Source organism: Mobula birostris, chromosome 1 (assembly GCF_030028105.1).
Source record: "Mobula birostris isolate sMobBir1 chromosome 1, sMobBir1.hap1, whole genome shotgun sequence".
Lineage (NCBI taxonomy): Eukaryota > Metazoa > Chordata > Chondrichthyes > Myliobatiformes > Myliobatidae > Mobula > Mobula birostris.
Genome location: NC_092370.1, coordinates 157,438 through 184,156, shown reverse-complemented (window position 1 = coordinate 184,156; position 26,719 = coordinate 157,438). Strand labels below are relative to the sequence as shown.

The window sequence follows — 26,719 nt, the reverse complement described above, 5'->3', positions numbered from 1 at the left end:
TTCCAAAGTGTACCACCTCACACTTCTCTGGGTTGAACTCCATCTGCCACTTCTCAGCCCACTTCTGCAATCTATCAATGTCTCTCTGCAATCTTCGACAATCCTCTACACTATCTACACCACTACCAATATTTGTGTCATCTGCAAACTTGCCAACCCACCCTTCTACCCCCACATCCAGGTCGTTAATAAAAATCACGAAAAGTAGAGGTCCCAGAACAGATCCTTGTGGGACACCACTAGTCATAGCCCTCCAATCTGAATGTACTCCCTCCACCACCACCCTCTGCTTTCCACAGGCAAGCCAATTTTGAATCCACCTGGCCAAACTTCCCTGGATCCCATGCCTTCTAACTTTCTGAATAAGCCTATCGTGTGGAACCTTGTCAAATGCCTTACAAATGTCCTCCAGATAGATCACATCCACTGCACTACCCTCATCTATATGCCTGGTCACCTCCTCAAAGAACCCTATCAGCCTTGTTAGACACGATCTGCCCTTCACAAAGCCAAGCTGACTGTCCCTGATCAGACCATGATTCTCTAAATGCCTATCGATCCTATCTCTTAGAATCTTTTCCAACAGCTTTCCCACCACAGACGTAAGGCTCACTGGTCTATAATTACCCAGACTATCCCTACTACCTTTTTTGAACAATGGGACAACATTCGCCTCCCTCCAATCCTCCGGTACCATTCCCGTGGACAACGAGGACATAAAAGGTCCTAGCCAGAGGCTCAGCAATCTCTTCCCTCGCCTCGTAGAGCAGCCTGGGGAATATTCCATCAGGCCCCGGGGACTTATCCGTCCTAATGTATTTTAACAACTCCAACACCTCCTCTCCCTTAATATCAACATGCTCCAGAACATCAACCTCACTCATATTGTCCTCACCATCATCAAGTTCCCTCTCATTAGTGAATACCGAAGAGAAGTATTCATTGAGGACCTCGCTCACTTCCACAGCCTCCAGGCACATCTTCCCACCTTTATCTCTAATCAGTCCTACCTTCAACCCTGTCATCCTTTTGTTCTTCACATAATTGAAGAATACCTTGGGGTTTTTCTTTACCCTACTTGCCAAGGCCTTCTCATGCCCCCTTCTTGCTCTTCTCAGCTCCTTTCTTGCTATCCTATATTCCTCAATAGACCCATCTGATCCTTGCTTCCTAAACCTCATGTATACTGCCTTCTTCCACCTGACTAGATTTTCCACCTCACTTGACACCCATGGTCCCTTCACCCGACCATTCTTTATCTTCCTCACCGGGACAAATTTATCCCTAACATCCTGCAAGAGATCTCTAAACATCAACCACATGTCCATAGTACATTTCCCTGCAAAAACATCATCCCAAATCACACCCGCAAGTTCTAGCCTTATAGCCTCATAATTTGCCCTTCCCCAATTAAAAATTTTCCTGTCCTCTCTGATTCGATCCTTTTCCATGATAATGCTAAAGCCCAGGGAGCGGTGGTCACTGTCCCCCAGATGCTCACCTACTGAGACATCTGTGACCTGACCCAGTTCGTTACCTAATCTAGTATGGTATTCCCCCTAGTCAGCCTGTCAACATACTGTGACAGGGATCCGTCCTGGACACACTTAAACTCTGCCCCATCTAAACCCTTGGAACTAATCAGGTGCCAATCAATATTAGGGAAGTTAACGTCACCCATGATAATAACCCTGTTATTTTTGCACCTTTCCAAAATCTGCCTCCCAATCTGCTCCTCGGTATCTCTGCTGTTACCAGGGGGCCTACAGAATACTCCCAATAGAGTAACTGCTCCCTTCCGGTTCCTTGACTTCCACCCATACTGACTCAAAAGAGGATCCTGCTACATTACCCACCCTTTTTGTAGCTGTAATAGTATCCCTGATCAGTAATGCCACCCCCTCCCCTTCCCCCCACCCCCCACCCCTTTCAAAGCACTGAAATCCAGGAATATTGAGAATTCATTCCTGCCCTGGTGCCAGCCAAGTCTCTGTAATGGCCACTACATCATAATTCCATGTATGTATCCAAGCTCTCAGTTCATCACCTTTGTTCCTGATGCTTCTTGCATTGAAGTACACACACTTTAGCCCTTCTACCTTACTACCTTTACACCCTTTATTCTGCTTCTCTTTCCTCAAAGTCTCTCTATATGTTAGATCTGGCTTTACTCCATGCACTTCTTTCACTGCTTTATCGCTCCGGGTCCCATCCCCCTTGTAAATTAGTTTAAACCCTCTCGAACCATGCTAGCAAACCTACCTGCAAGGATACTGCTCCCCCTCGAGTTCAGGTGCAACCCACCCAATCTGTACAGGTCACACCTTCCCCAGAAGAGATCCCAATGATCCAAAAATCTAAAGCCCTGCTCCCTGCACCAACTCCTCAGCCACACATTCAACTGCCATCTCCTCCAATTCTTACCATCACTATCACGTAGCGCTGGCAGCAATCCTGAGAACGCCACCTTTGAGGTCCTGTTCTTCAGCCTTCTGCCTAGTTCTCGAAACTCACACTTCAGGACCTCATCCCTCTTCCTGCCTACGTCGTTGGTACCAACATGTATCGCGACTTCTGGTTGCTTTCCCTCTCGTACCAGGATGTTGTGCACCCGGTCAGAGACATTCAGCTCCCAACTACAACCCTACTTCAGCTATGATTCAGTGATGGCCACAACCTCATACCTGGCAATCCGTAATAATGTAACAAGATCATCCACCTTATCTCTTATACTAAGCGCATTGAGATACAACACCTTGAGTATCGTATTTGCTATCCTTTCTGATTTTGCACCGCTAATGTTTTGATACACAGCCTACTGGCTGCAGCTATATCCCATCACCTGCCTGCCATTCCTGACAGTCTGACTGCATGCTATCTCTACATTTTTTTTTACCATCCGTTCTATCCTGAGTCCCTTCACTCCGGTTCCCAGTCCCTCTGCCAAGTTAGTTTAAACCCTCCCCAACAGCTCAAACAAACCTGCCCGTGAGAATATTGGTCCCCCTCAGGTTCAGGTGCAATCCGTCACTCTTGAACCGGTCATACCTCCCCCAGAAGAGATCCCAATGATCCAAGAACCCGAAGCCCTGCCCCCTGCACCAGCTTCTCAGCCACACATTTATCTGCCAAATCATCCTGTTTCTACCCTCAATGGCATGTGGCACAGGCAGCAATCCAGAAGTTATTACCCTGGAAGTCCTGCTTCTCAGCTTTCTAAATTCTCTTTTCAGGACGTCATTGCTTTTCCTTCCTATTTCATTGGTACCAATATTTACCAAGACATCTGGCTGCTCCCCCCACCTCCAAAATGTTGTGCGTGTGATCTGAGACATCCCTGACCCTGACCCTGGCACCTGGGAGGCAACATACCACCCGGTTGTCCCATGCACATCCACAAAGTCTCCTGTTTCCCTCACTATATTACTACTGCTCCCTTCTTTCTCTTTCCCTTCATCATGACAGACCAATACTCAGTGCATGTAACCTGGTCGCCATGGCATTCTCCGGGAAGGTCATCCCCCACAACAGTTTCCAAAGCAGTATACTCATTTTTGAGGGGATGGCCACAGGGGGTGCTCTGCTCTAACTGCCTATTTCCATTTCTCCTGATTACTTTCCCAGCTGCTCGCCTCCTGTAACTTTGGGGTGACTACTTCCCTGTAACTTTGATCAATTATGTCCTCACTGTCCCGTACAAGCCAATGGTCATCCAGTTGCTGATCCAAATTCCTAACTCGGTCTTCAAGGAGCAGGCAGATGCACTTCACACAGATGTAATTCCCCACGTAACATCTGGCACAAAGAACACACCACAGCCACTTAAATGGTACAGTAAGAGAGGGAAAAAAGATAATAAAGGAAACCTTAACAGACACTTTTCAGAGCCGACGCCTCTTTTGAGCCAAAGCCTATCGCTTCTACTCTCGCCACTGGCCTACTCCCGACAATGGCTGCCTCACTTATCCCTTTTCTACTTTTATTTAGTTCATACAGCTAAACTACATACATAGTGCTAAAAGTCATTGTTCTAAAAGAAATAGATCTATACATTACACGTGGTTTTGAGGAAGCAGAGCATCTGCAGAAAGTCTTCAGACAGATGAGGAGAATAGGCAAAGTAGCAGATGGAATAAGACCATAAGACATGAAGGTGAGCACCGGCTCCCTGCCCTTTGATCGCTAGTGGGATTGCTCTGCTGCCGGAGAAGGGAGACGGTGTGGCCAGCTGCTGTGCCTGCAGGTTGTTACGGACATTTTCCATATTGTGGACTTGGACTATGGACTTTATTATTCAGTCTAATATTTTTTTTCAAATTCTGTGTTTTTCACCCAATCTTTCTGGTTTTTTTGTGCAGGGGAGTGGGGATTTTTGGGTTGATGATTGGGTTGCAGTTCTTTTCTTTCTTAGTTTTGTGGCTATCTGGAAAAGACGAATTTCAGAGTTATATTCTTTGATAATAAATGAACCTTTGTATTCCAGGTTAGTTCCATTCTACAACTAGTAAATCTACTATAAAATTTCCCATTCACCTTACAAGGGGTGATTGATAAGTTCATGGTCTAAGGTAGAAGGATGTCAATTTTAGAAAACTTAGCACATGTATTTTTTCCTACATTTACACACTTAGTCCAGTGGTCATGAAGCATACGGATCCCTTCTTTGTAGAAATCGGCGTCTTGGACCTCCAGAAGTGGTCCACAGCAGGGGGGTTGATAAGTTTGTGGCCGAAGGTAGAAGATGACTTATTAACTTCAAACTTTCTGCATTTTCACTCAAAGAGTTGAATTGCATGTGCATGTAACGAGAGCTGTATAATTCATCCCCTTCTACCTTAGACCACAAACTTATCAATCACCCCTGCTGTGGACCACCTGGAGGTCCAAGATGCTCTCGTTACATGCACGTGCAGTTCAACGCTTTCAGTTATTATGCGGAAAGTTTGAAGTTAATAATTCATCTCCTTCTACCGTAGGCCACGAACTTATCAATCACCCCTGCTGTGGACCACTTCTACAAAGAAGGGATCTGTATGCTCCACAACCGCTGGACTAAATGTGTACATGTAGGAGGGGACTATGTCGAAAAATAAAATGTGCTAGGTTTTCTAAAATTGAGTCCTTCTACCTTAGGCCATGAACTTATCAATCACCCCTCTACTGTCTCGTATATTGATACTTGCACCTTGGGGAGAAAATTCTAACCAGAACAGTTAGTGGAGAGGTTGTGGAGACAAATGTTATTAAGACCCCAACAAAATCAGGAATCAAAAGGTTAAGTATGGTGTGACCAATAGAAACAGAGAAAATCTACAGCACAATACAGGCCCTTCGGCCCAAGATGCTGTGCCAAACATGTACTTACATTAGAAATTACCTAGGGTTACCCATAGCCCTCTATTTTTCTAAGCTCCATGTACCTATCGAGGAGTCTCTTAAAAGACCCTATCGTATACGCCTCCACCACCATTGCCCGCAACCACGTACTCACCACCCTCTCCATAAAATAATCTGCAGCTGCTGGGGTCAAAGCAACACTCACAACATGCTGGAGTCCTGACGAAGGGTTCTGGCCCAAAATGTCGACTCACCGTTTCCACGGATGCTGCCCGACCTGCTGAGTTCCTCCAGCGTGTTCTGAGTGATGCTCTCTCTGTAAAATACTTGCCCCTGACATCTCCTCTGTACCTACTTCCAAGCACATTAAAACTGTGTTCTCTTGTCTTAGCCATTTCAGCCCTGGGAAAAAAGCCCCTGACTATCCACATGATCAATGCCTCTGAGAATCAGAATCAGGTTTATCACCACCGGCATGTGACGTGAAATTTGTTAACTTAGCAGCAGCAGTTCAATGCAATACGTAATCTAGCAGCGAGAGAAAAAAATAATGATAATAAATAAAATAAAACATAATACATAAACACATAAATTAATGACGTATATTGAATAGATTTTTTAAAATGTGCAAAAACAGAAATATTGTATATTAAAAAAGTGAGGTAGTGTCCAAAGCTTCAATATCTATTTAGGAATCGGATGGCAGAGGGGAAGAAGCTGTTCCTGAATCACTGAGTGTGTGCCTTCAGGCTTCTGTATGTCCTGCCCGATGGTAACAGTGAGAAAAGGGCATGTCCTGGGTGCTGGAGGTCCTTAATAATGGACACTGCCTTTCTGAGGCACCGCTCCCTAAAGATGTCCTGGGTACTTTGTAGGCTAGTGCCCAAGATGGAGCTGACTAGTCTTACAACCTTCTGCAGCTTCTTTCAGTCCTATGCAGTAGCCCCTCCATACCAGTGATGCAGCCTGTCAGAATGCTTTCCACGGAACAACTATAGAAGTTTTTGAGTGTAATTGTTGACATGCCAAATCTCTTCAAATTCCTAATGAAGTACAGCCGATATTTTGCCTCTTTATAACTATATCGATATGTTGGGACCAGGTTAGATTCTCAAAGATCTTGACATCGAAGAACTTGAAGCTGCTCACTCTCTCCACTTCTGATCCTTCTATAAGGATTGGTATGTGTTCCTTCATCCTACACTTCCTGAAGTCCACAGTCTTATCATCTCATACACCTCTATCAGGTCACCTCTCATCCTCCGTCGCTCCAAGGAGAAAAGATCAAGTTCACTCAACCTATTCTCATAGGGCATGCCCCCTAATATCGGCAACATCCTTGTAAATCTCCTCTGCACCCTTTCTATGGTTTCCTTGTCCTTCCTGCAGTGAGGTGACCAGAACTGAGCACAGTACTCCAAGTGGGGTTTGACCAGGGTCCTAAAGAGCTGTAACATTACCTCTCGGCTCTTACACTTAATCCCACGGTTGATGAGGGCCAATACACCATATGCCTTCTTAACCACACAGTCAACCTGCGCAGCTGTTTTGAGTGTCCTATGGACTAGGGCTCCAAGATCCCTCTGATCCTCCACACTGACAAGAGCCTTACCATTAATACTATATTCTGCCATCATATTTGACAATAGACAATAGACAATAGGTGCAGGAGTAGGCCATCTGGCCCTTCCAACCAGCACCGCCATTCACTGTGATCATTGCTGATCATCTACTATCAGTATCCAGTTCCTGCCTTATCCCCATAACTTTTGATTCCACTATCTTTAAGAGCTCTATCCATCTCTTTTTTGAAAGCATCCAGAGACTTGGCCTCCACAGCCTTCTGGGGCAGAGCATTCCATATTTCCACCACTCTCTGGGTGAAAAAGTTTTTCCTCAACTCCGTTCTAAATGGCCTACCCCTAATTCTTAAACTGTGGCCTCTGGTTCTGGACTCATCCATCAGCAGGAACATGCTTCCTGCTGCAGCGTGCCCAATCCCTTAATAATCTTATATGTTTCAATAAGATCCCCTCTCAGCCTTCTAAATTCCAGAGTATACAAGCCCAGTCGTTCCAATCTTTCGACATATGACAGTCCCGCCATCCCAGGAATTAACTTTGTGAACCTACGCTGCACTCCCTCAATAGCAAGAATGTCCTTCCTCAAATTTGGAGACCAAAACGGCACACAGTACTCCAGGTATGGTCTCACCAGGGCCCTGTACAGCTGCAGAAGGACCTCTTTGCTCTTATACTCAATTCCCCTTGTTATGAAGGCCAGCATGCCATTCGCTTTTTTCACTGCCTGCTGTACTTGCATACTTGCTTTCAGTGACTGATGTACAAGAACACCCAGATCTCGTAGTGCTTCCCCTTTTCCTAACTTGACTCCATTTAGATAATAATCTGCCTTCCCGTTCTTACCACCAAAGTGGATAACCTCACACTTATCCACATTAAACTGCATCTGCCATGCATCTGCCCACTCACCCAGCCTGTCCAAGTAACCCTGCATTCTCATAACATCCTCCTCACATTTCACACTGCCTTCCAGCTTTGTGTCATCAGCAAATTTGCTAATGTTACTTTCAATTCCCCCATCTAAATCATTAATATATATTGTAAACAGCTGCGGTCCCAGCACTGAACCCTGCGGTACCCCACTGGTCACCACCTGCCATTCTGAAAGGGACCCGTTAATCGCTACTCTTTGTTTTCCTTGTCAGTACTCTGCCCCCAATACCATGTGCCCTAATTTTGCCCACTAATCTCCTATGTGGGACTTTATCAAAGGCTTTCTGAAAGTCCAGGTACACTACATCCACTGGCTCTCCCTTGTCCATTTTCATAGTTACATTCTCAAAAAATTCCAGATTAGTCAAGCATGATTTCCCCTTCGTAAATCCATGCTGACTCGAACCAATCCTGTTACTGCTATCCAGATGTGTCGTAATTTCATCTTTTATAATTGACTCCAGCATCTTTCCCACCACCGAAGTCAGGCTAACCGGTCTGTAATTCCCTGTTTTCTCTCTTCCTCCCTTCTTGAAGAGAGGGACAACATTAGCCACCCTCCAATCCACAGGAACTGATCCTGAATCTATAGAATATTGGAAAATGATTACCAATGCATCCACGATTTCTAAACCCACCTCCTTAAGTACCCTGGGATGCAGACCATTAGGTCCCAGGGACTTATCAGCCTTCAGACCCAACAGCCTATCCAACACCATTTCCTGCCTAATATAAATTTCCTTCAATTCATCCATTACCCTAGTCTTTTGGCCACTATTACATCTGGGAGATTGTTTGTGTCTTCCCTAGTGAAGACAGATCCAAAGTACCTGTTCAACTCATCAGCCATTTCCTTGTTCCCCATAATAAATTCACCGGCTTCTGTCTTCAAGGGCCCAATTTTGGTCTTAACTATTTTTTTTCCTTTTCACATACCTAAAGAAGCTTTTACTATCCTCCTTTATATTCTTGGCTAGTTTACCTTCGTACCTCATTTTTTCTCCACGTATTGCCCTTTTAGTTACCTTCTGTTGCTCTTTAAAAGTTTCCCAATCCTCCGGCTTCCCCCTCGTCTTTGCTATGTTATACTTCTCTTTTATTTTTATGCTGTCCATTACTTCCCTAGTCAGCCATGGCCTCCCCTTACTCCCCTTAGGATCTTTCTTCCTCTTTGGAACGAACCGATCCTGCACCTTCTGCATTATTCCCAGAAACACTTGCCATTGCTGTTCCACTGTCATCCCTGCTAGGGTATTGTTCCATTGAACTTTGGCCAGCTCTTCCCTCATAGCACCATAGTTCCCTTTGTTCAACTGTAATACTGACACTTCCCAGTTTCCCTTCTCCCTCTCAACTTGTAGATTAAAACTTATCATATTATGGTCACTGCCTCCTAATGGCTACTTTACCTCGAGGTCCCTGATCAAATCCGGTTCATTGCACAACACTAAATCTAGAATTGCATTCTCTCTGGTAGGCTCCAGTACAAGCTGTTCTAAGAATCCATCTCGGAGGGACTCCACAAACTCCCTTTCTTGGGGTCCAGCATGAACCTGATTCCTCCAGTCTACCTGCATGTTGAAGTCCCCCATACCATCTGTAGCATTACCTTTGCGACATGCCAATTTTAACTCTTGATTCAACTTACACCCTACATCCAGACTACTGTTTAGGGGCCTGTAGATAATTCCCATTACAGTCTTTCTACCCTTAGAATTTCTCAGTTCTATCCATACTGACTCTACGTCTCCTGATTCTATGTCATCCCTCGCAAGGGACTGAATATCATTCCTCACCAACAGAGCCACCCCAACCCCTCTGCCCATCAGTCTGTCCTTTTGAGAGGACGTATACCCTTGAATATTCATTTCCCAGGCCCTGTCCACTTGAAGCCATGTCTCTGTTATTCCCACAACATCATACTTACCAATTTCCAACTGTGCCTCAAGCTCATCCACTCTATTTCTTATACTCCGTGCATTCATATACAATACTTTTAATTCATTACTCCCCTGACCTCCCATATCAGTTCCTACCAAAATGAACCACCTCCGCACTTATCTGGGTTGAACTCCATCTGCCACTTCTCAGCCCAGTTTTATATCCTATCAATGACCCGCTGTAAGCTCTGACAGCCCCCCACACTATCCACAACACCCCCAACCTTTGTGTCATCAGCAAATCCCTCCGCTTCCTCATCCAGGTCACTTATAAAAATCACGAAGAGAAGGAGTCCCAGAACAGATCCCTGAGGCACACCACTAGTCACCTACCTCCATGCAGAATATGGCCCACGTACAACCACTTTTGCCTTCTGTGGGCAAACCAATTCTGGATCCACAAAGCACGGTCCCCCTGGATCCCATTCCTCCTTAGTTTCTCAATAAGCCTTGCATGGGGTATCTTATCAATGCCTGGATGAGGAAGTGGAGGGTGATGCTCAATTCTGGTCGCCTCACTACAAGAAGGACATGGAAACCATAGAAAGAGTGCAGAGGAGATTTATAAGGATGTTGCCTGGATTGGGGAGTATGCCTTATGAGAACAGGTTGCGTGAACTCGGCCTTGTCTCCTTGGAGCGACAGAGAATGAGAGGTGACCTGATAGAGGTGTATAAGATGATGAGAGGCATTGATTGTGTGGATAGTCAGAGGCTTTTCTCCAGGGCTGAAATGGCTAGCATGAGAGGGCATAGTTTTAAGGTGCTTGGAAGTAGGTACAGAGGAGATGTCAGGGTGAGTAGAATGGGCTGCCGATGGCGGTGGTGGAGGCGGAAACGAAAGCGTCTTTTACAAGACTCCTGGATGGGTACATGGAGCTTAGAAAACTCGAGGGTTAAGGATAAGCCAGGTTGTTCTAAAGTAAGGACATGCTTGGCACAGCTTTGTGGGCCAAAGGTCCTGTAATTGTGCTGCAGGTTTTCTATGTTTCTATGAAATTGACCCTGCATCTGCTGGCAGCTCATTCTACACTCTCACCACCTTCTGAGTGAAGCTCCCCTTAAACATTTCCCCTTTCACCCTTAATCCATGATTTCGAATCTAGTTTCACCTAACCTCAGTGGAAAAAGGCTGATTGCATTTACCTTATCCATATAACCATATAACAATTACAGCACAGAAACAGGCCATCTCAGCCCTTCTAGTCCATGCCAAACTCTTACTCTCATCTAGTCCCACCGACCTGCACTCAGCCCACAACCCTCCATTCCTTTCCTGTCCATATAGCTGTCCAATTTAACTTTAAACGACAACGTCGAACCTGCCTCAACCACTTCTGCTGGAAGCTCGTTCCACACAGCTACCACTCTCTGAGTAACTCGTTTTGGCTTTTAATATTGTATGCCTCTAGTCACAGGAGCAACCATCTACTACCACTCTTTGGCTTCTTCCACGAAGCCAATATCTAATCCAATTTATTATCAAATCTGAATGCCAAGCAACTGAGAATAACATTAACTATCCTCCAATCCTCTAGCACCTCACCCGTGGCTAAGAACATTTTCTTTTCTTTTCCAATATTTTTTTTTGATTTTTATATAGAAGAGTACAGAGTCCAAGAGAATACATATTATAAAAAAGAAAAAATATAATAATACCAGATACAGTATATTGAATCACATTAACGAACTCCTTACTCTATATTAGATTAATTTATGTATTAGAATATAAACAATTTTATTATAAAAAATCTACACCCACTACCAAAGTCAAAGCTGTTTGGGGAAAAAAAACCTATCAGTTAATAAAATATGCTATTAACCAACTTTTGTACTTTAACAAGAAGTCAAAGATTATGAAAATAATTTTAAAACGGCCCTCAAAAATTTTGAGAATCTTGGTTAGATTCAGAAATTGAACAACAAATCATTTCTAAATTTAGGCATGCCATAACATCCCGTAACCACTGAGCATGATTAGGTGGAACAGCATCCTTCCATTTAAACAAAAGCGCCCTCCTAGCCATAACAGAGATAAAAGCCAAAATGTGCAAATCAGAAGTCTTCAAAATGATATCTTTCCTTCCAACAATACCAAATAGGGTATTTGAGACATTTTAATATCTCTGCTGGGGCCCCTGCAATTCCTGCACTAACCTCCCACAGGGTCCAAAGAAACACATTGTCAGGCCCTGGGGATTTATCCAACTAATTTTCCTCAAGACAGCAAACATAGAACATAGAATAGTACTGCACAGTACAGGCCCTTCGGCCCACAATGTTGTGCCAACCCTCAAACCCTGCCTCCCATATAACACCCCACCATAAATTCCTCCATATACCTGTCTAGCAGTCTCTTAAACTTCACTAGTGTAACTGCCTCCACCGCTGACTCAGGCAGTGTATTCCACGCACCAACCACTTTCTGAGTGAAAAACCTTCCTCTAATATCCCCCTTGAACTTCCCACCCCTTACCTTAAAGCCATGTCCTCTTGTATTGAGCAGTGGTGCCCTAGGGAAGAGGCGCTGGCTATCCACTCTATCTATTCCTCTTATTATCTTGTACACCTCTATCACGTCTCCTCTCATCCTCCTTCTCTCCAAAGAGTAAAGCCCTAGCTCCCTTAATCTCTGATCATAATGCATACTCTCTAAACCAGGCAACATTCTGGTAAATCTCCTCTGTACCCTTTCCAATGCTTCCACATCCTTCCTATAGTGAGGTGACCAGAACTGGACACAGTACTCCAAGTGTGGCCTAACCAGAGTTTTATAGAAATGCATCATTACATTGCGACTCTTAAACTCCATCCCTCGACTTATGAAAGCTAACACCCCATAAGCTTTCTTAACTACCCTATCCACCTGTGAGGCAACTTTCAGGGATCTATGGATATGTACCCCCAGATCCCTCTGCTCCTCCACACTACCAAGTATCCTGCCCTTTACTTTGTACTCTGCCTTGGAGTTTGTCCTTCCAGCACTGGGGCTCCACAGGGGACTGTCTTGTCTTCCTTTCTCTTCACCATTTACACCTCAGACTTCAACTACTGCACAGAGTCTTGTCATCTTCAGAAGTTTTCTGATGACTCTGCCATAGTTGGATGTATCAGCAAGGGAGATGAGGCTGAGTACAGGGCTGCGGTAGGAAACTTTGTCACATGGTGTGAGCAGAATTATCTGCGGCTTAATGTGAAAAAGACGAAGGTGCTGGTGGTAGACCTGAGGAGAGCTAAGGTACCGGTGACCCCTGTTTCCATCCGGGGGTCAGTGTGGACATGGTGGAGGATTACAAATTCCTGGGGATACGAATTGACAATAAACTGGACTGGTCAAGGAACAACAAGGCTGTCTACAAGAAGGGTCAGAGCCGTCTCTATTTCCTGAGGAGACTGAGGTCCTTTAGCATCTGCTGGACGATGCTGAGGATGTTCTACGAGTCTGTGGTGGCCAGTGCGATCATGTTTGCTGTTGTGTGCTGGGGCAGCAGGCTGAGGGTAGCAGACACCAACAGAATCAACAAACTCATTCGTAAGGCCAGTGATGTTGTGGGGATGGAACTGGACTCTCTGACGGTGGTGTCTGAAAAGAGGATGCTGTCTAAGTTGCATGCCATCTTGGACAATGTCTCCCATCCAATACATAATGTACTGGTCGGGCACAGGAGTACATTCAGCCAGAGACTCATTCCACCGAGATGCAACACAGAGCATCATAGGAAGTCATTCCTGCCTGTGGCCATCAAACTTTACAACTCCTCCCTTGGAGGGTCAGACACCCTGAGCCAATAGGCTGGTCCTGGACTTAATTCCTGGCATAATTTACATATTAATATTTAACTATTTATGGTTTTATTACTATTTAATTATTTATGGTGCAACTGTAATGAAAACCAATATCCCCCAGGATCAATAAAGTATGGCTATGACTTTGAAAATTGGAAGTGTCAGTATTACAGTCGAACAAAGGGAACTATGGAGCTATGAGGGAGGAGCTGGCCAAAGTTCAATGGAACAATACCCTAGCAGGGATAACAGTGGAACAATAATGGCAGGTATTTCTAGAATAATGCAGAAGGTGTACAATCAGATCATTCTAAAGAGGAAGAAAGATCCTAAGGGGAGTAAGGGGGAGACCATGGCTGACAAGGGAAGTAAAGGACAGTATAAAGATAAAAGAGAAGAAGTATAACATAGCAAATATGAGTGGGAAGCTGGAGGATTGGGAAACTTTTAAAGAGCAACAGAAGATAACTAAAAAGGTAATATGCGGAGAAAAAATTAGGTACGAAGGTAAACTAGCCAAGAATATAAATAAGGATAGTAAAAGCTTCTTTAGGTATGTGAAAAGGAAAAAAATAGTTAAGACCAAAATTGGGCCTTTGAAGACAGAAAAGGGTGAATTTATTATGGGGAACAAGGAAATAGCAGTCGAGTTGAACAGGTACTTTGGAACTGTCTTCACTAGGGAAGACACAAACAATCTCCCAGATATAATAGTGGCCAAAGGACCTAGGGTAATGGATGAACTGAAGGAAATTTATATTAGGCAGGAAATGGTGTTGGATAGACTGTTGGGTCTGAAGGCTGATAAGTCCCCAGGACCTGATGGTCTGCATCCCAGGGTACTTAAGTAGGTGGCTTTAGAAATCGTAGATGCATTGGCAATCATTTTTCAATGTTCTATAGATTCAGGATCAGTTCCTGTGGATTGGAGGGTGGCTAATGTTGTCCCACTTTTCAAGAAAGGAGGGAGAGAGAAAACAGGGAATTATAGACTGGTTCGCCTGACGTCAGTGGTGGGAAAGATACTGGAGTCAATTATAAAAGATGAAATTACGACACATTTAGATGGCAGCAACAGGATAGGTCCGAGTCAGCATGGATTTACGAAGGGGAAATCATGCTTGACTAATCTTCTGGAATTTTTTGAGGATGTAACTATGAAAATGGACAAGGGAGAGCCTTTCAGAAAGCCTTTGATAAAGTTCCACATAGGAGATTAGTGGGCATAATTAGGGCACATGGTATTGGGGGCAGAGTACTGACATGGATTGAAAATTGGCTGGCTGACAGGAAACAAAGAGTAGCGATTAACGGGTCCCTTTCAGAATGGCAGGCGGTGACCAGTGGGGTACCGCAGGGTTTAGTGCTGGGACCACAGCTGTTTACAATATACATTAGTGATTTAGATGAAGGGATTAAAAGTAACATTAGCAAATTTGCAGATGACACAAAGCTGGGTGGCAGTGTGAAATGTGAGGAGGATGTTATGAGAATGCAGGGTGACTTGGACAGGCTGGGTGAGTGGGTGGACGCATGGCAGATGCAGTTTAATGTGGATAAATGTGAGGTCCACTTTGGTGGTAAGAACAGGAAGGCAGATTATTATCTAAATGAAGTCAAGTTAGGAAAAGGGGAAGCACAACGAGATCTACGTGTTCTTGTACATCAGCCACTGAAAGCAAGCATGCAGGTACAGCAGACAGTGAAGAAAGCTAATGGCATGCTGGCCTTCATAACAAGGGGAATTGAGTTTAAGAGCAAACAGGTCCTTCTGCAGCTGTATAGGGCCCTGGTGAGACCACACCTGGAGTATTGTGTGCAGTTTTGGTCTCCAAATTTGAGGAAGGATATTCTTGCTATTGAGGGAGTGCAGCGTAGGTTCACAAGGTTAATTCCCGGGATGGCGGGACTGTTATATGTTGAAAGATTGAAGCAACTGGGCTTGTATACACTGGAATTTAGAAGGATGAGAGGGGATCTGATTGAAACATATAAGATTATTAAGGGATTGGACACGCTGCAGGCAGGAAGCATGTTCCCGCTGATGGGTGAGTCCAGACTCAGAGGCCACAGTTTAAGAATAAGGGGTAGCCATTTAGAACAGAATTGAGGAAAAACTTTTTCACCGAGAGAGTGGTGGATATGTGGAATGCTCTGCCCCAGAAGGCAGTGGAGGCTAAGTCTCTGGATGTTTTCAAGAAAGAGATGGATAGAGCTCTTAAAGATGGTGGAATCAAAGGTTATGGGGATAAGGCAGGAACTGGATACTGATTGTGGATGATCAGCCATGATCACAGTGAATGGCGGTGCTGGCTTGAAGGGCCAAATGGCCTACTCCTGCACCTACTGACTATTGTCTATTATATTGTCCTGAAAACAGACTACAGGGAGTTAGGAAAGAAGCCGAGAAGTAGGACCACAAGGGTAGTAATCCAGATTTGCGGCGGGCTGGGGGTGGGGGGGGGGGGAACCGACCTGAAGAGATGGAGGAAGGGGTGGTTGACTCACAAATCGAGAAAGCTTGTAAACAGTGTGAGAGGGAGGACAGGCAGGTGATAGAGAAGAGATGCGCTCAGACTGATGGTTTGAGATGTGTCTATTTTAATGCAACGAGTATCATGAACAAAGCGGATGAGCTTAGAGCATAGATCAGTACTTGGAGCTATGATGTTGTGGCCATTACAGAGACTTGGATGGCTCAGGGGCGGGAATAGCTACTTACAGTGCCAGGCTTTAGATGTTTCAGGAAGGACAGGGAGGGAGGCAAGAGGTGGGAGCAAGGCACTGCTCATAGTGTCACTGCTGCAGAAAGGGAGGAAGTAATGGAGGGGTTATCTATGGAGTGTCTGTGGGTGGAAGTTAGAAACAGGAAGGCAGAGGTCCGTGAATGTCAGGGAGCAGGAGTGAGCACTATTGCTATTACAAAGGAAAAAGTGCAAGGCAGACTGAAAGGTCTTAGTGTGGATAAGTCACCTGGGACAGGTGGACCACATCCCAGAGTCTTGAGAGAGGTTGCTGAAGAGATAATGGATGCATTGGTCATGATCTTTCAAGAATCACTTGATTAGGCATGGTCCCGGAGGACTGGAAGATTGCAAATATCACTCTTTAAGAAGGGAGAAAAGCAAAAGAAAGGAAATTATAGGCTAGTCAGCCCAAACTCAGTGGTTGGGAAAGTGTTGGAGTCTATTAATAAGGATGAGTTTTCGAGATACTTAGGGACTAATGATAAAATAAGTCAAGGTCAGCATGGTTTCTGTGACGGGAAATCTAGCCTGACAAATCTGTTAAGAGTTCTTCGAGGAAGTAACAGCAGAGTGGATGTCATTTCAGCAGGCCAGGTAGCATCTATGGAAAAAAAAGTACAGTCGACGTTTCGGGCCAAAACCCTCCAGCAGGACTGGAGAAAAAAAGCTGAGGAGTAGATTTGAAAGATGGGGGGGGGGGGGGGGGGGGGGGGAGGGGAGAGAGAAACGCCAGTTGACAGGTGAAACTTGGAGGGGGGAGGGATGAAACAAAGAGCAAGGAAGTTGATTGATGAAAGAGACAAAATGCCATGGAAGAAAGAAAAAAAAACAGGTGGGGGGGGGGAGAGCAGCACCAGAGGGAGGAGATGGGCGGGCAAGGAGATAACATGAGAGAAGGACAAGTGAATGGGAAATGGTGAAGGGGGTGGGGAGACATTACTGGAAGTTTGAGAAGTCGATGTTCATGCCATCAGGTTGGAGTCTACCTAAACGGAATATAAGGTGTTATTCCTCCAACCAAATGTGTGGATATCATTTTCTCGGATTTTTAGAAGGTGTTGGATAAGGTGCCACACACGAGGCTTCTCAACAAGATAAAATCCTATGACGTTACAGGAAATACTGGCATGGATATAATTGCTGACAGGCAGGAGGCCGCGAGTGGGAATAAACAAGGCCTTTTCTGGTTGGCTGCTGGTGACTAGTGGCGTTGCTCAGCAGTCAGTACTGGGACCACTGCTTTTCACATTGTTTGTCAGTGATTTAGATAATGGAATGCTGACACAGACTACATTGGAAGCCAATTCCATGGGTATACTGAAGGCGGTTGATCGTTTCCCAAATGGTCAGGGCATCAAAGGATATGGCGAGAAGGCAGGTATATGGGTTTGAGTGGGATCTGGGATCATCCATGATGGAATGGCGGAGCAGACTCAATGGGCTCTACAGATTTGTCAGGCAAGACTTCCCTTCACAGAAACCATACTGAGTTTAGGCTAACTGGCCTATAAGTTATTTTCTTTTGCCTTCCTGCCTTCTTAAAGAATGGAGTGACATTTTTCATCTTATAGTCCTCTGGGACCATGCCAGAATCATGTGATTCTTGAAACGTCATGATCAATGCATCCACTATCTCTTCAACAACCTTTCAAAGGACTCTGGGATGTAGTCCATCTAGTCTAGGTGACTTATTCACCTTACGACCTTTGAGATGCCTTGCACTTTTTCCTTTATATCAGCATTGGCACTCACTCCTGCTCCCTGACACTCAAGGACCTCTGGCATACAGCTAGTGTCTATTATCACCGGCACGTGTCATGAAATTTGTTAACTTAGCAGCAGCAGTAGTTCAATGCAATACATAATATAGGAAAAAATAAACAAAATAATATTAAATAAACAACAGTATATTATATATGTAATAGATTAAAAATCATGCAAAAAAAGCCAGAAATAATATATATTTAAAAAGTGAGGTAGTGTCCAAGCATTCAATGTCCATTTAGGAATCGGATGGCAGAGGGGAAGAAACTGTTCCTGAATCGTTGAGTATGTACCTTCAGGCTTCTGTACCTCTTACCTGATGGTAACAGTGAGAAAAGGGCATGCCCTGGGTGCTGGAACTCCTTAACTTTGTAGACTAGTACCCAGGATGGAGCTGACTAAATTTACAACCTTCTGCACCTTCTTTCAGTACTGTGCATTAGCCCCCACTCCCCATACCAGACAGTGACACAGCCTGTCAGAATGCTCTCCATGGGTACATCTATGGAAGTTTTTGAGTGTATTTGTTGACATACCAAATCTCTTCAAACTCTTAATGAAGTATAGTTGCTGTCTTGCCTTCTTTATAACTGCATCAATATGTTGGGACCAGGTTAGCTCCTCAAAGATCTTGACACCCAAGAACTTGAAACTGCTCACTCTCTCCACTTCTGATCCCTGTATGAGGATTGGTATGTGTTCCTTCATCTTACCCTTCCTGAAGTCCACATTCAGTTCTTTCATCTTACTTACAGTGAGTGCCAGGTTGTTGCTGCGACACCACTCAGCATACCTTGTTCCTGTACACCCTCTCTCATCACCATCAGAGATTCTACCAACAATGGTTGTAACATCAGCAAATTTATAGATGGTACTTGAGCTATGTCTACTCATACAGTCACGTGCATATAGAGAGTAGAGCAGTGAGCGAAGCACACACCCCTGAGGTGCACTAGTGTTAATCATCAACGAGAAGGAGATGTTATCTTGTGGTCTCCCGCTTACAAAGTCAAGGATCCAATTGCAGAGGGAGGTACAGAGGCCAGGTTCTGTAACTTCTCAATCAGGATTATGGGAATGATGGTAGGAGGAGAGAAGATGGCGGCGCGACGTAGTTTGCAGCGGCCACTCCGGTGGTGATGTCTGTTATTTGTCAAGTACGATGCCATGCACAATCCTGATTTGATGGAGCCGGACATAACAGCACGGAGGAACATCTGGAGAAACTTCTGAAATGCCTGCTTCACTGCTGCTGCTACTGTGTGGTCCGAAATCTCCGGAGGGGAAGGCCTCACGTCCTCGGTTTTGCTTGTTGCTCGGCAGCCGGGGCAGGATCGAAGCTCTTGGCAGAGGATGGTGCTCGGTGTCGAAGGGCTGGTCAGAGGCTCAAAGTTTTCGGACGGACTCAGAGTCCGCTGCGGTCGGGTGCTCTCAATGGTGCTGCATCGGCAAGTTTGTAGCGCTTGGAGGTTCATAGCAGACAGAGTTTCTCCCTTCTACCGTCTGCATGAGATGATGAGGCTATCGGGACTTTAAGACTTTTTTTTTTACTGTGCCCATGGTCTGCTCTTTATCAAATTACGGTATTGCTTTGCACTGTTGTAACTATGTGTTATAATTATGTGGTTTTGTCAGTTTTAGTCTTGGTTTGTCCTGTGTTTCTTGTGATATCATTTTGGAGAAACATTGTATCATTTTTTAATGCATTTCTAAATGACAATAAACGAGGACTCAGTGTCCTCATAATCTAATCTAATCTAAATGCGGAGCTATAGTCAATGAACAGCATCCTGACATAGGTGTTTGTGTTGTCCAGGTGGTCGAGAGCCATTGAGATTGCATCTGCCATTGACCTATTGTGGCGATAGGCAAATTGCAATGGGTCCAGGTCTTTGTTGAGGCAGGAGTTCAGTCTAGTCATAACCAACCTCTCAAAGCACAGACGTAAAGTACCCATTACGTTCATCTGCCATTTCTTTGTCCCCCATTACTACCTTCACCAGCAACATTTTCCAGTGGTCCAATATCAACTCTCACCTCCCTTTAACTCTTTAGACAACTGAACAAACTTTTGGTATCCTGCTTTAGATCATTGGCTAGTCTGCCTTCATATTTCACCTTTTCCCTTCTTATAGCTTTTTTAGTTGCCATTTGTTGGATTTTAAAAGCTTCCCAATCATCCAACTTCCCACTCACTTTTGCAACCTTATATGCCCGTTGATTTGGCTTTTATGCAGTCCTTAACTTCTTGTCAGCCACGGTTGCCTACCCCTGCCGCTTGAGAACTGCTTCGTCTGTGGGACATACCTACCATGCGCCTTGTGATCTGTTCCCAGAAGCTTCAGCCATCTCTGCTCTGCCATCATCCCCGCCAGTATCCTCCTCCAATCCACCTGGGCAAGCTCCTCTCTCATGCCTCCATAATTCCCTTTATTCCATTACAATACTAATACATGTGACTTATGCTTCTCCCTCTCAAGTTGCAGTATGAATTCAATATTACGCTCACTGCCTCCGAAGGGTTCCTAAGATAGCCTTTCCCTGAGTAGGTTCAAGCACAACTCTATCTCCTTCACCATAGCAATGGAGAGGGATAGGAGCAGACAATCTGGAAAAACATTTAATTGGGGTAGGGGGAAATATGGTACTATTAGGCAGGAACTTGGGAATATAAATTGGGAGCAGATGTTCTCAAGAAAATGCATGGCAGAAATGTGGCAAATGCTCAGGGAACATTTGCATAGAGTTCTGCATAGGCATGTTCCATTGAGGCTGGGAAAGGATGGTAGAGTTAAATTACCATGGTGTACAAAGTATGTAGAAAATCTAGTTAAGAAGAAAGAAAAGCTTACGAAAGGTTCAGAAACTAGGTACTGTTAGAGCTCTAGAAAATTACAAGGTTGCTAGGAAGGAGCTTAAGAATGGAATCAAGAGAGCTCGAAGGGGCCATGAGAAGGCCTTGGTGAGTAGGATTAAGGAAAACCCCAAAGCATTCTACAAGTATGTGAAGAGCAAGAGGATGAGCCATGTGAGAATAGGTGCGATAGTGGAAATGTGTGCATACAGCCGGAGGAGGTAGCGGAGGTTCTTAATACTTTGCTTCAGTATTCACAAGGGAAAAAGACGTTGGCAATTGTGGGAATGACTTACAGCGTACTGAAACGCTTGAGCATATAGACAATTAAGGAAGAGGATGTGCTGGAGCTTTTGAAAAGCATTAAATTAGATAAGTCACTGGGACTGGATGACCTCAGGCTACTGTGGGAAGCGAGGGAGGAGATTGCTGAGCTTCTTGTGATGATTTTTGCATCATCAATAGAGACAGGAGAAATACCGGAGGATTGGAGGGTTGCAAATGCTATTCCCTTGTTCGAGAAAGTGAGTAGAGATAACCCAGGAAATTATAGACCAGTGAGTCTGACTTCAGTAGTGGGCAAGTCGTTGGAGAAGGTCCTGAGAGGCAGGAATTATGAGCATTTGGAAAGACATAATCTGATTTGGGATAGTCAGCATGGCTTTGTCAAGGGCATGTCATGCCTTACGAGCCTGATTGAATTCTTTGAGGATGTAATAAAACACATTGATGAAGGTAGAGCAGTGGCTGTAGAGTATATGGATTTTAGTAAGGCATTTGATAAGGCACCCCATGCGAGGCTCCTTTAGAAAGTAAGGAGGCATGGGATCCAAGCAGACCTTCCTTTGTGGGTCTAGAACTGGCTTGCCCACAGAAGGCAAAGAGTGGTTATAGGTGGTTCACATTCTGCATAGAGGTCGGTGACCAGTGGTGTTTTGCAGGGATTCCTCCTCCTTGTGATTTTTATAAATGACTTGGATGAGGAAGTAGAAGGGTGGTTAGTAAGTTTGCTGATGACACAAGAGGGTTGGGAGTGTTGTGGATAGTCTGGAGGGTTGTCAGAGATTAGCGGGACATCGATAGGCTGCCTAACTGGGCTGAGAAGTGACAGATGGACTTCAACACAGTTAAGCGTGAAGTGGTTCATTTTGATAGGTCCAATTTGAAGATAGATAGATAGATAAATATACTTTATTAATCCCGAGGGAAATTTGGTTTCGTTACAGCCGCACCAACCAAGAATAGAGCGTAAATATAGCAATACAAAAAACCCCAACGATCAAACACCAAAATGTAAACTATGCCAGATGGAAAATAAGTCCATGACCAGTCTATGGCTCAGGGTGCCTGACCCTCCATGGGAGGAGCTGCACGTTCGATGGCCACAGGCAGGAACGACCTCCTGTGCCGCCAAGTGTTGTATCACGGTGGAATGTGGCCGAAGTCCAACAGTAAAAAGTTCAATATCCATTCTGCAAACACGTTCCTCGATCGTAATATACCACGGATTGCACCATAGTTAGAATATAATATAAATGGTATGACTCCTGGCAGTGTGGAGGATCTGAGAGATCTTGGGGTTCGTGTCGATAGGACACTCAAAGCTGCTGTGCAGGTTGATAGTGTTGTTAAGAAGCCGTATGGTGTATTGGCATTCATCAACTGTGGGATTGAGTTCAAGAGCCGTGAGGTAATGTTACAGCTGTACAAGAAAGACCTTGGTCAGACCCCACTTGGAGTCCTGTGTTCAGTTCTGGTCACCTCACTACAGGAAAGATGTGGATATTATAGAGAGAGTGCAGAGGAGATTTACAAGGATATTGCTTGGATTAAAGGGCATACCCTATGAGAAGTTGAGTGTACTTGCCCTTTTTGTTAAGTGTGTCCAGGATGGATTCCTGTCACAGTATGTGGACAGGCCAACTAGGGGGAATGCCATACTAGATCTAGTACCAGGTAATGAACCGGGTCAGGTCACACATATCTCAGTGGGTGAGCATCTGGAGGACAGTGACCACTGTTCCCTGGCCTTTGGCATCATCATGGAAAAGGATCGAATCAGAGAGGACAGGAAAATTTAGAGCTTAAGAAGGGGCTGAGAAGAGCAAGAAAGGGGCATGAGAAGGCTTTGGTGAGTATGGTAAAGGAAAACCGCAAGGCATTCTTCAATTATGAGAAGAAAAAAAGGATGACAGGAGTGAAGGTAGGACCGATTAGAGATAAAGGTGGGAAGATGTGCCTGGAGGCTGTGGAAGTGAGCGAGGTCCTCAATGAATACTTCTCTTCGGTATTCACCAATGAGAGGGAACTTGATGATGGTGAGGACAATATGAGTGAGGTTGATGTTCTGGAGCATGTTGATATTAAGAGAGAGGAGGTATTAGAGTTGTTAAAATACATTAGGACGGATAAGTCCCCGGGACCTGACGGAATATTCCCCAGGCTGCTCCACGAAGCGAGGGAAGAGTTTGCTGAGCCTCTGGCTAGGATCTTTATGTCCTCGCTGTCCACGGAAATGGTACCGGAGGATTGGAGGGAGGTGAATGGTGTCCCCCTGTTCAAAAAAGATAGTAGGGATAGTCCGGGTAATTATAGACCAGTAAGCCTTACATCTGTGGTGGGAAAGCTGCTGGAAAAGATTCTTTGAGATAGCATCTATGGACATTTAGAGAATCATGGTCTGATCAGGGACAGTCAGCATGGTTTTGTGAAGGGCAGATTGTGTCTAACAAGCCTGATAAGAGTTCTTTGAGGAGGTGACCAAGCAGACAGATGAGGGTAGTGCAGTGGATGTGATCTATATGGATTTTAGTAAGGCATTTGACAAGGTTCCACACGGTAGTTTTATTCAGAAAGTCAGAAGGCATGGGATCCAGGGAAGTTTGGCCAGGTGGATTCAGAATTGGCTTGCCTGCAGAAGGCAGAGGGTCGTGGTGGAGGGAGTACCTTCGGATTGGAGGATTATGACTAGTGGTGTCCCACAAGGATCTGTTCTGGGACCGCTATTTTTCATGATTTTTATTAACGACCTGGATATGGGGGTAGAAGGGTGGGTTGGCAAGTTTGCATACGACACAAAGGTTGGTGGTGATGTAGATAGTGTAGAGAATTGTCGAAGATTGCAGAGAGACATTGATAGGATGCAGAAGTGGGCTGAGAAGTGGCAGATGGAGTTCAACCCGGAGAAGTGTGAGGTGGTACACTTTGGAGTACAAAGTAAATGGCAGGATACTTGGTAGTGTGGAGGAGCAGAGGGATCTCGGGGTACATGTCCACAGATCCCTGAAAGTTGCCTCACAGGTAGATAGGGAAGTTAAGAAAGCTTATGGGGTGTTGGCTTTCATAAGTCGAGGGATAGAGTTTAAGAGTTGCGATGTAATGACGCAGCTCTATAAAACTCCGGTTAGGCCACACTTGGAGTACTGTGTCCAGTTCTGGTCGCCTCACTATAGGAAGGATGTGGAAGCATTGGAAAGGGTACAGAGATTTACCAGGATGCTGCCTGGTTTAGAGAGTATGCATTATGATCAGGGATTAAGGAAGCTAGGGCTTTACTCATTGGAGAGGAGGAGGATGAAAGGAGACATGATAGAAGTGTACAAGATAATAAGGGGAATAGATAGCGTGGATAGCCAGCGCCTCTTCCCCAGGGCACCACTGCTCAATACAAGAGGGCATGGCTTTAAGGTAAGGGGTGGGAAGTTCAATGGGGATATTAGAGGAAGGTTTTTTTTACTCAGAGAGTGGTTGGTGTGTGGAATGCACTGCCTGAGTCAGTGGTGGAGGCAGATACACCAGTGAAGTTTAAGAGATTACTAGACAGGTATATGGAGGAATTTAAGGTGGGGGGTTATATGGGAGGCAGGGTGAGAGGGTCGTCACAACATTGTGGGCTAAAGGGCCTGTACTGTGCTGTACTATTCTACGTTCTATGTTTTCTTCTTGGAGCAATGGAGGATGAGAAGTGACCTCATAGAGGTGTATAAGATGATGAGGGGTATTGATCATGTGGATAACCAGAGGCTTTTTCTCTGGGCTGAAATGGCTGACACAAGGGGGCATAGTTTTAAGGTGCTTGGAAATAGGTACCGATGGGATGTCAGGGGCAAGTTTTTCACACAGAGTGGTGAGTGCTCTGCCTGCATTTGTACCCAATCATTGGCTTGTCTTTCCTCATATTTATGTTACACCCATCATCTACTTGTAAACTTGTTAGGTCATCCTCAGCAATATCATCCTGGCTCCCATCAATAATATTAATTACTGCATAATCACAATTGCCCAATGCATAAATATGAATAGATTCCTGAATTATCTCACCCTCCTGGTAGTTATGTGCTCCATCCGGCAAAGCAAGAAATGGAAGGTATTTCCATTCCTCAGGTAAGCTGTGACCATCATGTCCTTTTTCGGAAACCAACGGTGGATATGAAAATTCAACCTGCAGGATTTCATAATGGAACAGTAATATGGAATCAAGAATAATTTGCAAAGTATTTGTAAAGATCACTATTAGAAGCTATCTTGCCATTAAGCCAAGTACAAAATTCCCTGGTTTGGAAATTAGTGACCACTTTGAATTTTGTCACGAGGGCCTCTCACCAGTCCACAGAATTTTTCAGATCCTTTCAAAATCTTAAATAGGTGAGAAAGGAAATTGTAAAATAAAGTTGCCATTTCTTCAGTATTCTTGGTTCATTACTGGCTGGGTTAGTGCACCGATATTATTGAGAATATCTTCCTTTGTCATAGGTGGAGGAATGGGTAGTGTTGAGGAAACAGAGAACCTGCAAAGAGACTTAGATAGTTTAGCAGAATGGGCAAAAAAGTGGCAAATGAAATACAATGTTGGAAAGCATATGGTCATGCACTTTGGTGGAAAAAATAAACAAGTAGACTATTATTTAGATGGGGAGAGAAATCAAAATGCAGTGATGCAAAGAGACTTGGGAGTCCTCGTGCAGGATACTCTAAAGCAGGGGCGTCAAACTCATTTTAGGTCACGGGCCGGATTGGGCAAAATGCGACTTCACGCAGGCTGGATCAGTTGTGCACGCGTGCTCCCACAGCTTTCATTGCCTTCGTTTTTTCAACCTGCTCTCATGTATCTCAGTCTCTGCTATAACTACAAAGTGTTTCCCTTTACGAATTTCATTTCTTATGAAGAAGATTGCCAAGCAAGCATTATTTTTATGATTGGTATTAACTTACAGTCGTAGGCTACAAAAAAGTTGTGATGAGAGAGAGAAAAATCGATGCTATTTTGGCTAAGATTGTTTTAGGAGCCACACCCTTTCCATTAATAAACCATTTGAAATCGAACATTAGTAGACACAAATGTAGACCTAACAAAACAAATTGTAAATGTAGGCTACACAACTACACCTAATTTTTATTAGCCTGCTTCCAGCAATCAAACTCAGACAATGAACACAGTTAGCCTCTAATTCTTATTGAAGTGATCACATTTACAATAATAGAATAGTCAGAAAATGAATCACAATATTATGACACTGTCAGGACTAAAGGCAAAGTGAATAGGAATAAGGAACCTTGGTTCTCAAGGGATATTGCAACTCTGATAAAGAAGAGAGAGTTGTACAACATGTATAGGAAACAGGGAGTAAATAATGTGCTTGAGGAGTATAAAAAGTGCAAGAAAATACTTAAGAAGGAAACCAGGCTAAAAGAAGACATGAGGTTGCCTTGGCAGTCAAAGTGAAGGACAATCCAAAGAGCTTTTACAGGTATGTTAAGAGTAAAAGGATTGTAAGGG

General features: G+C 44.5%; 1 protein-coding gene across 2 annotated transcripts in view; it reads right to left on the bottom strand.

Annotated features, from left to right (window-relative positions):
- The window catches only part of avl9 (AVL9 homolog (S. cerevisiase)), a 286,897-nt gene that overhangs the window by 250,599 nt on the left and 9,579 nt on the right, over positions 1–26,719 (bottom strand). For both annotated transcript variants that reach the window (XR_011885036.1, XM_072251628.1), the window contains exon 2: positions 25,264–25,384. Coding sequence is in view for 1 of the 2 variants with exons in the window: in XM_072251628.1 (XP_072107729.1) it covers positions 25,264–25,384 (121 nt within the window). In the remaining variant the exon portion in view is untranslated. The remainder of the gene's footprint in view (positions 1–25,263; positions 25,385–26,719) is intronic.